Source organism: Peromyscus eremicus, chromosome 5 (assembly GCF_949786415.1).
Source record: "Peromyscus eremicus chromosome 5, PerEre_H2_v1, whole genome shotgun sequence".
Lineage (NCBI taxonomy): Eukaryota > Metazoa > Chordata > Mammalia > Rodentia > Cricetidae > Peromyscus > Peromyscus eremicus.
The window spans coordinates 64230892-64249487 of record NC_081420.1 but is presented as its reverse complement, the minus strand read 5'-3'; the positions used below and the strand labels follow the sequence as shown (position 1 = coordinate 64249487).

The following is an 18596-nucleotide window of genomic DNA, read 5'->3' as shown; positions in this document are numbered from 1 at the left end:
GCTATAAAATGGCCTCTATCAAGAGGTCGCTTAACGTCACAGAGAGTATGGAGTTGGGCAGGCTCCTGTGCAGTGAAACAAAAGCTTTGGTTTAGTTGATAGAATCCTTTAGAATCTTCCAGAGAAAGGACCCAATGTGAGTCTTCTCAGAGTCTTTCTCATGCTTCACTTGCTCAACACAGGCTCGCATCCTGGTGGACTGTGGAGAAGACAATCTATGTGTGCCCGACCTGAAGCTGTCAGCCAGACCGTAAGTTTAAATAAATAAACGCGTGCATTACACCTGGTGGTCTACGGGGTGTTTACTTAAAGCTCCTTTTGAGAAAGTATATTCTTCCAAGAACTGGGGGTCAGGGAGAGTGATGCGTGAAATTCTTGAGAGTGACCCCACTCTGGATTTGCCTCTGATCTGGTCAGTCCTCTGTCACTGGTGTCAAGGGACACACCCTGAGATCTTGCCTGGGCCATTTCATCTTTCAGCATGAGTGGGGGGCAAAAATGCTTTTGTTGAAAGTAAACTCATGTGTGGTGTGGCTCAGGTTATATTTACCTACCTCAGTCAAGTGAGAAAGGGTTCAGACAAGCCAGTTCAGTCCACACCTTAACCAAACTTGGTTTTGCAGCACCCCATGACTCAAAGGCCTCCTTAAAACTGTCAAAACAAAATTAATTTTAATTTACTTGGGGGAGGACTTAAAAGACACACCGGGGAGTCGAGCAGAAAGTGTCAGAGCGTCAAATGAGAACAAAGGGTTTCACAGCTGCCAGTAATGGCAGCCCGGACTCCGACTCCGGAGCTGGTAATTGCACTGTTACGTTGTGGAAAGAAATGGGAGTAGGGGGGAGGCACCCCTGGGTGGAAACGTGGGCTGTACTCCTCTCTCCCAGGAACTCCTGCACTGCCAGCGTTTGGAATCCGCTTGGTAATCTCTCAAGGGGACTTGCCCCGACGTTCACAATTTACTGAGTGTCCAAAGCAATAGCTTTGAGGGGGGAGGCAAAAGCGGAAGAGACGTTTCTAAATATTGATTTCATTTGGAGTTCAAAGTGAACAAAATTTCCTTAAAATACTTCAGAGCACTCTATCAGGCATTTGAGATCCCGTTTCGCCTGCCTGCTTTCCCCTCTTCGAACCCACATTGCTGTGTGTGTCTCTCTCTATTCCTGTCTAAACGCGCCTCTTTCTTTCCCCACAGCTCGCTCTCTCCCTCATGTGTGTTCTCAGGGATTTGAAGGAGTTGGGAGCTCTTCACTCTGGCTCCGAAGTCAAATGTTAAGTTTGCAGGAGTTTTGTTAGCCGACTGGTCAGTGTGTTGATAGCTTCAAATTGGTCACAGAGGGAGGACACAGCACTGGAATCCACAAATGATATGTATCGGTCTTATTTTTTAGAACAAATTGCTAAATAGTTGCTTGCATATCATTGAACATTTTCCCACCCTTTCCCATTCAGAAATTGTTCCCTTAAATCTTCTTATCTTCTTGACCAGTTGTCTTCTTTCATAATCCTAGCCTTGCGTTTGACATTTCCTTTTTTCCTCCTAAATCATTATTTTATTCCTATGTGTGTTTGTTTGTTTGTTTGTTTTGAGACAGACTGTTGCTATGTAGTTCAATAGTTCAGGATGGTCTCAAACTTCCAATTCTCCCATCCCAGTCTCCTGAGTGCTTAGGTTACAGGCACACATTATTTAAATTTCTAAAATAGATTCATGAAGCCAGTGATGTTGAGTTGCATAATCACTCTTTTTAAACTGCGTTTTTAGAGATAAGCATCAGATAATTATTGGGGATGAAAACCACCTTATGCTCATCATAAATGCAAAAAATGAAGGAGAGGGAGCCTATGAAGCTGAACTCTTCGTTATGATCCCTGAAGAAGCGGACTACGTTGGGATTGAGCGCAACCTCAAGGTAAGGCTTGAATCCAAGTAAATATTAAGTCTAATCAACAAGGCTGAGTCTTTCCTCTCAAAAGAGACCAGAATGGGGCCTTCCTCTGTCAGCTCATAATAGCAATGCGCCAGGGAGAAGATGGGCTATGGATAGTCAAGTCCCTAGTTGCCACACTACAAAGATAACTCAGCCAAAGCCCAGGAGCCGAAGCAAGACAGAGTAAAGACCAGCCAAAGAGGCAGCTGACTCATTTCCCAGGCTAACCCCCTCTCCTCACTGACTCTGCAAGCCTTGTTTTGAGTTCCTTTAAGTTCCGAGCAGATCACAGGAGGCCTGGTTTTTATTACTGGTGATGGAAGAAGAGCCAACCAGTCCTGCTGAGCACTGATAACAGCCTGAACAGGAATTGGAAAGGAAACAAGTTCATTTGTCTTTCTTCTTAGTCCACATTTTTGGGACTGTGACCAGAGAAGGGCCTGTTTCCTCCTGGTGTGCCAGTCCTCAATGTCACTTTATTGAAAAGGTACCATTGCTATTTATGGCCTCCCGGATCGTTACCAGAACCCGACTCTTCCCATACAGTGCGTCCTGGGAACCTGTAGTATTCTTAATCGCTTTGTCTGGAAAAACATTCTGAATAGGCCAGTGGGGCACATGTGTAATCCCAGAAGCCAGGAAGCTGAGGCAAATGGATCCACAAATTGAAGACCTGCCCGAGCTACATATCCAACTAACTAAATTGAGCAAAACAAATAAGCAAGCAAGCAAGCCAAAAATATTGTCATAAATCTTTGTCCTTTATTTCGGAAATATGTGAGACATTCAATTAAGGGCAGAGACTAAGCTTCACATTCTTTCTCAGGAGTATATAGCATAGACACTTCATAAATGCTTGCTGATGGATTTGTTTAAGTAAAATTTATTATGTGTCTGCCACTTTTTCAAGACCACATTCTCTATTTTCACAACCTAATGATTGAGCAACGTTATGGAAAGTGATCCATGTGGTGTGATACTGTCATTGTAAGAGCTTTTAAAAATGTATTGAAAAAGCCTGGTGTGGATGAGCATCCCTATAATCTAGCACTTGGGATTGAGAAGCAGAAGGATCACAAGTTCAAGGCCAGCCTGTACATAGACTCTGTCAGAAGGAAGGAAGGAAGGAAGGAAGGAAGGAAGGAAGGAAGGAAGGAAGGAAGGAAGGAAGGAAAGAAGAGGAAAGGAGGAAGAGAGGGAATGAAGAAGGAAAGGAAAAAGAAAAATAGGGGAGAAAAAATTCTCTATTTACATGTCTATTCTCATGGATTCTTGTTTTAGTTGAATTATTTTCTCAATTAAAAAAAAATTGAGCCGGGCGGTAGTGGTGCACACCTTTAATCCCAGCACTCGGGAGGCAGAGGCAAGCAGATCTCTGTGAGTTCGAGGCCAGCCTGGTCTACAAAGTGAGTTCCAGGAAAGGCGCAAAACTACACAGAGAAACCCTGTCTCGAAAAACCAAAAAAAATTGAACCAAACAGCAATCAAGTACCTTTGACACTTAAAATCATTATACATGTCTATTGAAGGAAGTGATTTAAAAGTATCTACACTCATCAAGATGTGTACCAAGACTTTTCCTGTCAATTACACCTCAACAGAGTGATTTAAAAGAGTGTTGTAGAAGTGTTCAAATCCATCTTCATCAGCAGGGAGGACAGTTAGAAGGAAAGTCTCCCCGCTCTCACCATGGCATTATCCCTCTCTACTGCAACCATCAGCATCCCTTGGTATGCTGATGTCTCCAAGGAACGATCTAAAATCTTCCCACTTTCTCTTTCCCCTAACTATGGTGCTTTTATGCTTGTTTCTCTGAAAAGTTTTTTCAGCAAATAAAAACGGGGCAAGTGTAGCACTCATTCAACATCTCCATGGCGTTCAGTGGCCATTCTGAATTGGAAATGCCATCTGATAATAAAACCTCTGCAAGCAAAGAGAGCAAAAGAGAAGGAAGGCTGAAGAGATGGCTCATGGGCTAAGAGCACTAACAGCTCTAACAGAAGACCTGGGTTCAGATCCCACCAATCGCACTGAGCAGCTCATAGCCACTTGTAATTCCAGCTCCAGGTGATCTGACAGCCTCTTCTGGCCTCTACACACACACACACACACACACACACACACACACACACACACACACACACACACTAAAAATAAGTCTTTTAGAAAGAGAGAGAAGAAGCGTGTCACCTACAAATGCTTACATGCAAATGTTATGTAGACAAATACAAACATATAACTTAAATGTGGTTTGCTTTTTTTTAAAACATTTCTGGGTTCCCCTCAAATTTTTGTTTTTATTCCCTACACATCATCCCAGAGACCCCGACTTTGTTTTTAAAAAGCATTCGTTTAGAATGTTCTTTTACCAGAACATCCATCCAGTTGGCGATTCACTTCGTTGCAATGGAAAACACTAGAGAGACCTTATCACTGTCTTTGGCTATAAACGTTGTAACAGGCATTATCCATAATCTCAGCTGAGAGCTAGTGGACCCTTATTTTTTTTAACCCTCTGTCAATGTCTCTTGGGCATAGATTTTTATGGATCTCCACATCTTACATGATTAGACTATGTTGTTTTCTTCTTTCATTTTTTTAAGGACTTTGAGGTTTGGAGACTTCTGAATCTAAACTCAGCATAGAAATTTTTATCATATAAAAAAAGTTTGTCTCCTGAGGAAATAGAGTATCGTCTGACAGTGAGTGTTGATATTCTATCTCAGGAAACTTCCATCTTCTAGAAAACTGGAATTGAAAGGCCAATCTATATGCATTGTTACTGTAGTTCCACATATGATCAAATCTACCATTTTAACCATTGTGGGTATGTGTGTGTATGTGGTGTGTGCATGTGTGTATATGTGTGCACATACACTCACTCATATACAGATGTGTGGTGTATGTGTCAGAGGCATTATATGCTAGTGTGTGTGGAAGCTGGAGGCTGGTAACAAGACGCCTACTTCAATCACTTCTTCACCTTAATTGCTTCAGGCAATTTCTGTCACTAAACCTGCATCTAGCAGCATTGGCTAGACTAAGTGGCCTGTGAGCCCCCAGGATCCGCTGGTCTTCACCCACACCCTAGGGCTGGGATTACAAACACATCTGCCACACTTGGCTCTTATGTGAAAGCTGGAAACCCAGACTCAGGCCATCGTATTTGTGCAACAAGCACTTGAATGGACCAAGCCACCTCCCTGGCCCCGTTTAACCATGTTTAAGTGTGAAAATGTCGCAGCATTGCACACACATTGTTGTGTGACCATCACCACTACTGAACTCCAGAACTTGTCATTGTCTCAAGCTGAAGCTCTGTATCCATGCAAACACTAATTCTCTATTTCTTCCCCTCTCCATTAGACACTCTCCTACTATTCATCTCCATAAGACACTTCATTTACATCCTCACTCAAATCCCTCCCAACAACCACCTTACCTTTGCCATCTCTACAACTAGACTTCGCTCTCCCACATCCACATGGCTCATTTTCTATCTCAGAGAGTGGTACCTACAACCTTCTGGTATCTACATCTTAAAGTCAACCCCAAATCTGCCTAGTCCTCATCCTTCTCTCCAAGTACTGAAATCACCACTGCCTTCTTCCAGGCTGGCATAGCTTAGACCAGAATGTTACTGTCTCCTCTTCCACCTTCCCATCTCCCCCTCCGGCCTCCTCTTCCATCTCCCCCTCCAGCTTCCTCTTCCATCTCCCCATCTCCCCTCCAGTATCCTCTTCCATCTCCCCATCTCCCCTCCAGTATCCTCTTCCATCTCCCCATCTTCCCCTCTAGCCCCCCATCTCCCCCTCCAGCCTCCTATTCCATCTCCCCCTCCAGCCTCCTCTTCCATCTCCCCCTCCAGCTTCCTCTTCCATCTCCCCATTTCCCCTCCAGTCTCCTCTTCCATCTCCCCATTTCCCCTCCAGTCTCATCTTCCATCTCCCCATTTCCCCTCCAGTCTCCTCTTCCATCTCCGCATCTCCCCCTCCAGCCTCCTCTTCTATCCCCCCATCTTCCTCCAGCCTCTTTGCTACACAGAAACCATCACTCTAACAAGCACGTCTGACTGTGTTATTTTCTGTCTTGAAGTCCTCGTGAGTTCTCCACTGCTCTCTGGGTCAAATCCTTCAGAGGGTCAATCCTTCCTGTTCTTCCTTCTCCCTATATCTCCAGCCTCCCTATTAGTTGTTCCTTCATTCACCCCCATACCCTTAATTCCAACTGGATTGAATTTTTGTTCAGTTCATCCCTCCAATGTGCTCTCTTCCCTGACACACTAGCTCTATAACTTCACCCTCTTTAGCGTGACCTTATTTCTTTATATTTATCCTTCAGATCTTCATAACAATTAAGACCTACTACCAACTGCAGGTGGCTAATAATGAAGACTATCAACACTTACTGCATGGTTGTTGAGGTCTGGGTACCGCTCTGAACTCTTGCATGCATTGAATTTGCTTGATCATGATATTGACCTTGTAGAGAAGAATCAAATTTGTTCTGGAGTTCATAAATAAGGAGACTTGGGCAGTGTGCTCAAGTTACTTGGCTGTTGCATTGCAGAACCAATTAGATCTCACCTGTTTTGAACTACCAATAAGCCCTTTTCTCATTAGCTTAGTTAGATGCTACCTCCTCCAGGATGTCCTCTCTGATTGCTTAAATATGTATGCATACCTTCCTTAAATCCTATTTACTTTCTAACCAAAAATCCTACTGAACTCTTCTGTAATTTCGCTTCCACTGCTTGCTACAATTCACCTGTTAGAATTGTTACCATGATTAGAAATGCAATAAGGGTGCGAGGTCTTGTTTACCTGGTAAAATAGCAGACCCAAGACAAATATTTTCATTGAATGAATAAGGGAGTGAGTAATGCTCTAAGAGCTATAAATGGATTAGAGCAAAAATGTCCCTGGAACCACTGAGAAAAACAATCTAGAAATGTCTAGAAAAAACAACTGGTTTCTTTTTTCATCAGAGAGAGAGGGGAACTAAAGATTAAAAAAAGAAAGAAAGAGGGTGGAGGGGATGTGGGAGGAAAAATGTTTCTTTTTTTCTTTTTCTTTTTCTTTTTTTTTTTTTCTGGAGCTAAGGACCAAACCCAGCGCTCTACCACTGAGCTAAATCCCCAACCCCAGGAAAAATGTTTCAATTGATGTCAAAGAACTATTTGTAGAGAGCTAGGAAAATATACATGCTGGGACTGGCAAGATGGCTGAGCAGTTAAGAGCACTTGTTGCTCTTGCTGAGGAACTAGGTTTGGTTCCTAGCACCCATATGTTAACTTGAAACTAACCATAACTCCAGTTCCAGGGGATCCAGTGGCTTCTTCTGGCTTCTTTGGGCACCAGGAAAGCAAGACACATACATACATACAGGCAACATACTCATAACACATAAAATAAAATAAATATTTTTAATTTAAAAATAAAATTTTAAAAAGTGCATGTGACCTTTCACCTTCAAGCAAGTCAAACATATTAACTAAAGAAACTAAATCTCTGTGTTACAGCCAAGGGGGAACATAGATACTTCCAAAAGCTTTTCAATTTTGTTTTGCTTTCATCATTAATAATCTCAGTGTAAAACATCTCTGTTTGGTTACTCTTAGTTACGAGTTCTAAAGACGAATACCCAATAAACCTACCTTTGAGTAAAGAAATTACCAGCTTTGGAAAGATGCCTTTTAGCTCCTTTGTGACAGCTACCCCCATGACCTCTGTCGACTATTTGTAAAGAACTTGTGTTAAATGGAGTTCAGCCAAGTACCAGCCACTCCGCTCTTACCCACTAATCAGGCTGTGCATGTCTACCTGGGTGATGCCCAGAGTGGGCACCTCCTTATAGTCACTTCTTAGGAGACGATGTGTGAGCTGCTTCTGCTCTGCTCTGTGCTTTGTGCAAACTCTGCTCCAGACACCGAGATGGGGTCAGTGTCCAGAGCCCTGCCTTCCTAATGCTTACAGTCTCAAATGCATCGATTACGGAGTTCCTCATGTAGAGACTAGAGCTGTTTTGTTTTGTTTTGTTTTCCTTTGTTTTGGTGAGGGTTGGTGAAAATCCACCTTCACTCTCCATCCCAATTCTCTCTCCATCTTTCAAAACCTGATGGTGTATAAAGTTGAAAGGAATAGGGAAACATTTCTAAAGCTTTTCCTTGAAAACCTCATATTGTTTCCTTACGTAAAATCCCAACAGCCCTAGCAGATGAGTGAGTGATCATCACAGTCGAAACCTTCATCTACTGACTTCCTAGAAGTTCCCCAAAGGGTGCTTCATCATGAAAGCCATCCATATATCATCTTAGGGGATGAAGGTGGCAGGCCACAATTTGATGGCATAGAATGACTTAGAGTGAAGTGATGGAGTTATGTAAAAAGTTGTCAGGCGGCGGCGGTGGTGACGGCGGCACACGCCTTTAATCCCAGCACTCGGGAGGCATAGGCAGGCGGATCTCTGTGAGTTCGAGGCCAGCCTGGGCTACACAGTGAGTTCCAGGACAGGCTCCAAAGCTACGCAGAGAAACCCTGTCTCGAAAAACAAAAACAAAAACAAAAACAAAAACAAAAAACAAACAAACAAAAAAACCCAAGAAGTTGTCAAATACACCATCAGGTTTTGAAAGATGGAAAGAGAATTGGGATGGAGAGTAAAGGTGGATTTCCACCCAACTAGGAGGGACAAAGGCTGCAAAGAATGCTCTCTGTGCCCTGTTGTCAACTGCCCAACCATGAGAGTTACCCAGATAAGAAAAAGAACCTCCTCAAGCTGGAGTATTCACAAATTCTAATCCAGATGGGGTGCAGAGAGAGGGGCATAGACAGGAAGAACCAGTTAAACACAAATCATAAACATTAAGCAGAGGACACAGGGTCCAGTACAGATGGGGACTATTGAAGCAATGTATGTATAGCAAATAGATATAAAAATTCCCCAGTAGGGGCTGAGAGAGAATTCAATGGTGTCATGCCTGTAACTCCAAATCCAGGGACCCAATACCCTCTTCTGGCCTTCAAAGTCACCTAAACAAATGTGTGCTTACACACACACACACACACACACACACACACACACAAATAAAATATTTTTTAAAAAAATAAACACCATAACAAAACTCATCCCTTTGTATGCTAACCTAAAAACTTAACTTTTTAAATTACATCTTAAAGATTTGAAGGATCTGACATATAAGATCTAACAAAGGGGTCACCTTAAACTTCCTCTGTGATGTGTAGAAAACTGGGTTCCAGGCAATTCCCCTACAGATGGCCATGGAGACATAACAACTGTGTGCATCCCATAGTTTCACTTTTGTGGTAGTAATATAAGGAATGAATCTGTTTGCTAATATTTGGTCACTTTTTCATCTTACTGTTCTAAGTTTAACATTAAGATTAGTCAAAGTACAAAATGTCCACATAAATACTGTTGGAACCTCTTATTCCTCAACAAAACGTGTGTTTACACAATTTCCCCTAAAGTTTAAGTTGTACTTTTTCCTCTGGTTTTTGCCCTTGAGTCAAAGGTACCCGACTGGATTAACTTTGTGCATGACCCACACAGGTGTTTGAAATCAAGGGGAGCTCTGAGGCCTCCCACATTGCATGCAACAGGATGGAATTCATTCTGCCCCTGAACTCCACAATGGTGTTCTTTTCCTGTTGTAGGGACTGAGGCCACTGAGCTGCGAGTACAAGATGGAAAACGTGACCAGGATGGTGGTGTGTGACCTTGGGAACCCGATGGTGACTGGAACAAATGTAAGAGGATACCAGCATTCCTTACTGATCTCTGACTAATTGAATTTTATAGAGGACTAGTGGAAAACTCCCCAATTAGCACCCAGCAAACAGCAGCTAAAACAGATTGCCCAGGAAATTACCGGCATAGAGGGATTTAGCATGTTAACCTAGGTGGAGTGATAATGGCAGGTCAAAACCACAAAAGGACCTATGCTTTCACATACTTTCTCTGTAGATGTCACACATCACATCTTGTAGTCACAGCAAGTCGGTGGCAAAATGTGCGCCTCAGACTTTTTTGCCTTTGATTATTTTCTTTTAATTCTAATATCGATTTTATTTTAAAACTACAACGTTCAGTTAAAAAGCTGGAAAATAAGCTGCTTTGGAGGGCTAAGAATGTAGCTTATCTGGTAGCACGCCTGCCTAGCACACACAAAGACCTGGGGTTCCATCCCCAGTACCGTGTAAACCAACCAGAATGCAGTCACATGCCTGTAATGCCAGCACTCAAGAGTTGATGGAAAGAGGAGCAGAAATCCAAGATCACCCCCAAGCTACCATGAGTTCAAGGCCAGCCTGTGCTGTATGACACTCTGTCCATAGTAGGTAGAGGATAATTTTAAAACCTTAGCAAAGAAAACTCTTTTCTAATATGCCACCCAGATGAATATTATACTATTTTCATGTTAAAAATAGTTACGCTCTGGTTTGTAAATGATTTTTACAAACCAGAGTATGTGTTTGAAAATAGGGGTAGAGAGAAGGCCCAGCAGTAAGAATGCTGCTTTCTTCCAGGGGATTAGAGGTCCGTTTCCAGCACCCCATGGGGTAGCTCACAACCAATTATAACTGTAGCTCCAGTGGGTCCAACACCATCTTCTGTCCTCCATGAACACCCAAACACATGTGACATGCGTGTGTACAAACACGCGTGTGTGCATGCATGTGTACACACACACACAGAGAGAAACCAATCAATCAATTTGAAATAGATTTGAAAGATAATACAAAGATCATCGTAGTGAAGGGAAGATAAGCCGAGTAATGATCTTGTGAGAAAATAGGCCTTGCCTCAGGATAACATGTAGGCAAGAAAGTTATTTTATCCAACTACAGTTTAACTGTTCAACAACACCTCATAATCAATATAACAGTGGCAATTTTGAAGCCAGGCAACAAATTCTGAAATCTGAAAAAGTTACACAATTAAATCACCATAAAGGGAACTTACATAATCCTCTATTTAAAATTAGATATTTCTATCATTAGCGAAATGTTCTGTTTGAAAAAAACTTTGTAAAAATTTACGATTGCATAGGTTTTCATGGGGACACTCCCGGGTGGACTCTAAACAGTGATGCCCCTTGGCCATCCTTTAAAGGGGGCTCTGGGCTCACTGCTACCTGTCCTGCACATCCCTGGGGAGGGCTCAGATTATATTTCAAAGGTGCTGATAAGTCTTCTAGCAAATCAATCTTTATCTCAGTGTTTCACAAACTTAACTGCATATCTGCAACTTCTTCTTAAATAATACCTCTTCCCAGTTTTCACTCCAGGACAGCGTACATTCAAATAATAGTTTTACCCCTTTACACTATTGTATTGCACTGGTCTTGGGTATTTAAAAAATGTGGCTAGCTGGAATCATGTAAATTTACTTCTTGTATAAAAAATTAATTCATTAACTTAACTAGTTTAGTGCACGTCAAATCCCTGTAACAGATTACTATTAGTTCTCATGGACTGAATGGCCTCTGAGTTCTAAGGCTGTCACTAGAGAATAACTCCTTTAATGTTATCTTACTGCATCTCACTGATTTTCTAGACAAGGACACTCTGGCCTGGAAAAGTCAAACATGCTGCCTTCAGTCACACCGATGATGAAAGACAGAACCAAGATTCCAACCAGGCCTGACCACAAAGCCCAAGTTCTATCTGGTCTTTTAACACTGTAGAAAGTACTTGAATGAAAACTAGTGAACACCAGATGGATATTAAAAAGAAGATATGACAGACAGAATGGGACATTTGTCCATTATAATCCTTTTAGTTAGAAACTAGCAATTGTTTTTGCTAGTTTGCAAGGAAATAAATCCAACTACTCGATGTAATATGAAGATATTTACCTAAAAGACAAGAAGAAACTAGTTGGACATGAGGGTGTCAACGTCAGTGTCTATAAATAGGGTCCCTCATTCTCCTTCATACTGAGAGTGTTAAATCTAGACTGCAGACAGTCTAAGGTACCAATAACTGTGACTAAAACTAGACTAAAAGCTGCCCACCAGTGCCACACCGAGAAAAGGGTAGAAACGGCAGTGTGGTCTGAACCGTGGAAGTGTTTATGTGAGAGGCTATCAATCCATTTTACCAGCAAATAATCTTGAGAAAGCAGGGAAGTAAATTGTTTAGATTCATTTATCTCTGGGTCCCTAGTAGAAGAAAGCTAATTGGTTTCTTATCTTGCCCCTTAATGCCCTCAAACACATCGAATTTTATTGCATTCTGTTTTGGTATAAAACATGTTGATTCACTCACTTCTTCATTTTGTATTTTTAAAAACACTCTCTGTCCATGGAGTGGAGCAAATTGCAGATGGAAATGCAGTCTTGGTATTTAAAAAGATTCAAATAAATAAATCACCAGGAATAATTATCCCAGGCCCAATATTTAAAACAAAAAGTTTTCAAGTGACTTTCAGTTTTAATTTAAACTTGTCAACTTGGTAATCGGAAGTCTGAATTCTGATAATTCTGATTTTTAAAGAGAAAAGTTGTTTACATGTAGTTGTTGGTGATATAAAATAGTTTTCATATGCTGATAAAGTTTATAACTTGCAAATTTCTCCCAAAAAAAAGAAAGACAGATAGGCCAAAAATATTTTAGTTAATATTTTGTCATGCATATTTTAGTTAATATATAATGACTTTTTTGAAATTTTATTTTATTTATTTATGTGTATGGTTATATGTGAGAAAGTATGCGCCACATGTGTGGAATTGCTCACGGGGACCAGAAAAGAATGAGCAGCAAGGGCTCATTAACCACTGAGTCATCCTCTCTCCATCCCCTGCCTGGGATGCTTACCAATAGGAAATTGTCAGGTCTTAGTCTGTCTTCACTTCATATGGATTGTTCTGTAATGAGGAGCAACCTCAGGCAGCCTTCATCACAATATGCTGCACCTGTACACAAGGACACACTCCCATTCTTTCAACTACTTTTATCACACCCTTCTTGATGTACCACCATAAGCCTATTTGGTAAACACCTAATAAGATAATATGGAAGCACATTATTACCATGTAACAGGACACTTGATATTAGCAACATTGTAGGCTGTGTAAGAAAAGAATAATAATGGAGACAGAGGATAAGGAAGGAAATAGTACCTGTCTTAGGCCATGGCAGCAGCCAGTTCCTTACCTCTCTTATCCTGAGTTACAAAGCCTCAGTTTTCAGAAGCTCTTGAAGTAGGAAAAGAAGACAAAGTAAAAACAAAAATCTTTCAAAGAAGAGAAAAGAGCATATGCTGAGGTCCAACAGAAAAATAGATATGTTTGAAATTGTAAAGTAGTTCCTCACTGGGGCATAAAGGGTTGCACATCCTTTATAATCAAGACTCGTGTGCTCTCCCCAGCCAGGTGCTTTGGGGCCAAGCTGGAAACCAAGTGCTGGCGAGACAAACACAGAAAGATCCCTGGGGCTCCAGGTTCAGTGAGAGATCATGTCAAACTAAAACAGAAATAAAAATGAGGTGATGAGGTAGGGCGCTATAGAAAGAGAAGTCCAGTGTCAACCTCTGGCTTCCACATATACATGCACATGTACCTGCACATATATGTGCATACACACACAAACATATATGTGCATGCATATATCCCAAACACATCAGGTAAGGACCATGGGAAGGAGGAGTTACAATAAATGATTGTACATCATTGCTGCTGATTTGAGTAACATTGTTTTTTGTTGTTGTTGTTGTTGTTGCTGCTGGCTCTATTCTAACAGCAAAATAGCTGTGAGGACTGTTTCTGGAATGTGCCTTCCAGAGATTGGAATTCCAGTCCTGCCCTTTATTTGTTCTATACTTGGAGCACGGTCCTCGGTCACTCTAATCCTCAGATAGCTACTGGATCGGAGGATGTCAACATAACTGTCCTACCTAAGAGAGTTTGTGGTTCCCTGAGATAAGGCAAACAGGGCATAGAACAGTGTTTGGACGACCATGTAGCACCATCGTGTATACAGATGGTGTCATTGTGCATATGTTAGTTATCATCTTCACTTCCTCGCCCAGATTCCCCCTGGGCTTCCTTTTCCCCCATTTAAAAACCTGTTTTCAGGACACAAGATTATTAAGAGCACTTTTTACAATTTGGAAAATAAAAGAGGACAAAGGAATCCAGACAACCATAACCCCAAACTGACTATAATATTCTCCTGGAATATTTCCTTAAAGCACACGTGCACTGTTCTTAAACATATAGTAATTTTGCTTGTGTGGACTTTCCAAGCCACAGCTAACATACACGGCACACAGAACTCTGCAACCTTCATTCTTGGTTGAGCATCTTTATATTAGAAGTATCACCTGCATTACTGCATTGGCATCACAGCTGCGATCTCTACAACTACTCCCACATCCACCACACAGAAGCACCGCAGTTCTATAAATCTTATATATTTGTGTCGTTAGAAGTTTTGCATCAGAGAGGTGGCAGAAGAGGGGCACAAGGCTAATTAGACAGAGCCTAGGTGTGTGTTGGACTGAGTCTTCTGGGCCGTGTGGTCTCCTTGCAGATTTCCTCTTATCTCCCAGATATCTGGAGGAGGAGATAGAAGGCTGTGATGGTGGTTGGAGTAGGGGTGGAGGGATAACTAAGGGGAGACTGTCACACTGTGTATAGGGTCCTCCTGTGAATACCCTTGTGTCTCATGTATGTTGTGTTTTGCTTTTAGTTTTCTCTGGGCCTCCGATTTGCTGTTCCTCGTCTCGAGAAAACAAATACAAGCATTAACTTCGATCTCCAAGTCAGAAGGTTGGACTTCGAAATGCTTACTTTGTTGACAACACTCATGAATAAACAGATGCATGGTGACATATATGCCTTGTTGCCAAGCACCTGCACATTAGAAGTTCTACTAGAATTACAATTTAGATCTCACCACCCCATTCTTCTTTACCATTCTCAATCATTTCAGCTTTTTTTTTCTTTTGCATTTTGAAGGAGATTAAGGCCAGGGTGTAAAATAGTCAGATTTTATCTTGAGCAGCTCCCCACCCCTGTTGATTCATCTCCACTTTTCCTCCTTCTGGACACAGAACTCTTGTACTATACTGTACAGGACAGTATTATACTATACTTCATAGAGTTAGGCACTAAACCTAACCTTACTCTGTACTCAGCAGGCAGTCAGATAATTCCTGGGGGAAACATGGGAAAAAAACAGATCTTGCAAGTGAAATCTTGCCATCTCCTAAATGTTCAAGAAGGACTCAGACTCTGGATGGTGTGAGTGGCAGTTCTGTGACAGGTCAACATGACCTACCACTGTGCCGGGACCAGGCCCTTCTCTAGCAACTCTGAGCTATGCAGACAGTTGCCTACCTGTCTTGTAGATGACCTGTCCATGGATCTTGCCACAACCTTGCCCTTTCATTGTCTATTCTGTTTACTCCTTTGTGGCCAGAAATATTTCATGAGCAGGAAGACCTACAGAGAAATGAAGCAGGCAAGTCGGGGCTTCCCAGATTCAAACTTCAGCCCATTGTAATGGAATCAATTGAATGGTTCTAGACTCATATTGAAAGAAAAGGAAAGGGGATGGAATGGATGTGATACAATATAATTAATATATAATACAGAATAATTGTCCTGTACATGAAACATTCCTCATTGAGAAATATAGACCTAACAAGATGCCCTGCCAAATGGACTATTTTTTTTTGCAGTCAAGCATTTAAAAAGCTTTAAAAACACTGATATAGATGGCACATGGACACTTTTTATTGTTTATACTTTGCCTAGCATGTGGAACCCTTGCTGTAGTCATGCAAATGACTGTAAAGTTGGTGTCTATTACTTGGTTGTCAAATACTATGTAATTTACCTTAATATCTTATAAGACAAAGGAATATTAGAGTATATAACAAATTTTGTAATTACTCCATGTGGTTGAATACTTTCTTAATAGCCGCATCAACTAAAGGTTTGAGAAAAATCTTAGGATAAGAGTATAATGTATTAAATCTATCTCCATCTCCCCACCACCACCCAAAGCTTTGATCCAGCTTTCTAGGGATAGGAAGTCTTCGAAATGGCCTAGAGCCTCCCTTCTTACCTTAATTAGCTTCTTGACTGTAATTAGCTTAATTAGCTTCTCATCTTCTTGAATGTAAGTCTTTTTCTGGTAAATTTTAGGACTTTAAAATTTTACTTGCATTAGTCATGAGATGAAAACAGAATTGATTCTCCTGCAGTAATTCATTTTATCTAAAGGTTATTAAGCCAAGTCTTCACACCCACCACAACATATACTTCCCCAAAGGTTCGCATGGCCCCCAGTTCTCTCATATTTAAAATCCTGTGAATGCATAGTACCAAGTTTTAAACCTTAAAGTGAAGGCACTGACATCACCTTAGACAGAAACTGAGGCTTCTGTTTCTGCCCATCATCGTTGATGTCATTGGTCCTTCATGCATACAAAGCCTTGTGTTACAGGCATAAAGCTATTTCTCACTTGAGGAAAGACACTGCTCTTATAAAAATGAATTCATTGATAAAGAGTTGAGTATGGTAGAATCAGAAATGATCACATGGTTAACATTCACATTCCTCTAAAAACAAGTCATGATCATATTCCATTTCTGCTCAAGACAATTGTAATATTCTTTTGAAAATTATAAAAATGCAGAAAATCTAGGATATGCATCAGGGATCAAATTCCCATCATATTTGGGAAATAAAAAAATTTGAGGACACCTTCATAACAAATACTAAAGTATTTGAAGGTGTTGATCTGTATGCTTTGCTGGCTAACTCCAAAGATATAAGGATTCACAGAGGTAGCATTGCATTCAAGTTAAATAAATTAACAAAAAATAAATTAATCCAATGTTCCACAGTCTGTACTCTGTAATCATGTATTGATTACCATGGTCCACAATGAGTGCCCTTTTGTACATGTTAAAGTCAGAAGGTAAGTTGGCTTTATACATTAATCCACTTAAAGTATTTCCTGGTACCAAATATTGACATGAAATGGTCTCTCGAAGCCCTGTCTCTGTACAAGGGACTTGCTCTCCGCCCTGAACCACAGGACACAGTTCCACATACACACACATCTTTGTGAGCATCTTTGAAGTTGCTTTCTCAGTAATAGTTAAATGGTATTTATAATATCTTCACTGGCATTCCAAAGGCCAGAAAATATAGAAGGAATATTATGAAACAGGAGACAATAGAAAACGGCATTGAGCTAATAAAGAGAAAAACAACGTCCCTTTTATGTGACATAGGTTATAGTCATTCTTTATATGGAGCTAGGAGGCTGGTATAAATAGCCCAGGGTCCCTGGCGGTGATGGATTGCTTGTTTGCATGTAGCTATGGTATCAGGGAGGGAAGTTTCCTTCCAGGAAAGATGTCAAGGAAGCATCTGAGTTATATATCAAGCCGGATCCTTCCTTACTGGGAACCTTGTCAGCGTCACCACAGTACAAAGCAAGTGTCCCACCCTGGAATACTGTGAAGGAGCAATGCTTATTAAACAATCAGGGACTGAGCAATGTCAGCCATTGCTCTTGCTAAATCTCAAAGGAGATGGCCAGGGGAGATGGCTGAACAGATAACGATACTTGTTGCCAAGCCTGATGACCAAGTTTGGTTTCCCAGGACCCACTTGGTTTTAAAGAAGAGAACAACTCCTAGAGTTGTTGTTCTCTGACCTCCATTCCCATGCTGTGGCCCATACACACATATAAATGAATAAATAAATAAATGTAGTTAAAAATCAAAATATCCTCTCACAGCCTCAAATTAAACTCAAGTTCAAAGACAATTTTCAGTAATTGAATTTTTGTATGCTTTCTTCTAAAAGGCGGGGGTGGGGGTGGGGGGGAGCACTTCCCCCGAGATGTAGCAATAGTGAAATTAGTGGCTGGAGATGAGCCTTTCACTTGGAGGTAGAAGTCCCTATAGATTCCTTCACAAGCCTAGCAGGGTTAAGTCCCCTTCAGGGAATGAGCCTGACATCAGCCAGTTCATGTCTTTACCAGTGTTTGCAGTTTCAGTTGCCTTATCAACAAATACCACCGACCAGGACTTCTCAAAGGCATTTTGGAAATGAGCCTGTCTTCACCGGTTGGAAGCAGAATTTTATCCACTCTTTTCCCAAGCCCTCGCTGGGAAAGCATCAGAACACCAATACAAACCTACCCCATTGCCATCTTCACAGTGAGAGCGAAGCTTGCCCACTGAGTCTAAGCGGAACTCATGAGGACCACAGGGCAGGCTTTCTCTTCTTACAAACCTGGCCCTAGCCACCACCCGAAGTGATAGTTCCATCTCTGACTCCGATGAAAGCACAAAGGGGCATGAGGTGTGGGTGGAGCTGCATCCAAGGACCAGACACTGCTTGAGTCTCTTGGGAATTCTATTTAATTTTTCTTAGAAGCCCTGACTGCTTACCATGTATTCTTTTTACAAAGTTCAATTTCCTAATTGATAATTAATTAGCTTTGCTTGAGGGAAAAATGGCAAACTTAAATTTTTCTGCCACATTCAAAGAGGAATTATGAAACTCATCCCCTCTTAAGACTCTTGAAGCATTTCCCAAGCACCCACGTGCTCTGAACTGCATGCTTACTCAATACACAGCTTTCTTGTGCCTCTCCGTGCCGTAACT

At 41.4% G+C, this 18596-nt stretch overlaps 1 protein-coding gene across 1 annotated transcript in view; it reads left to right on the top strand.

Annotated features, from left to right (window-relative positions):
- Itga8 (integrin subunit alpha 8) overlaps positions 1-18596 on the top strand; it is a 180223-nt gene that overhangs the window by 106946 nt on the left and 54681 nt on the right. The window contains exons 19-22 of the mRNA XM_059263596.1: positions 183-250; positions 1767-1914; positions 9609-9701; positions 14649-14728. Of these exons, the coding sequence (XP_059119579.1) occupies positions 183-250; positions 1767-1914; positions 9609-9701; positions 14649-14728 (389 nt within the window). The remainder of the gene's footprint in view (positions 1-182; positions 251-1766; positions 1915-9608; positions 9702-14648; positions 14729-18596) is intronic.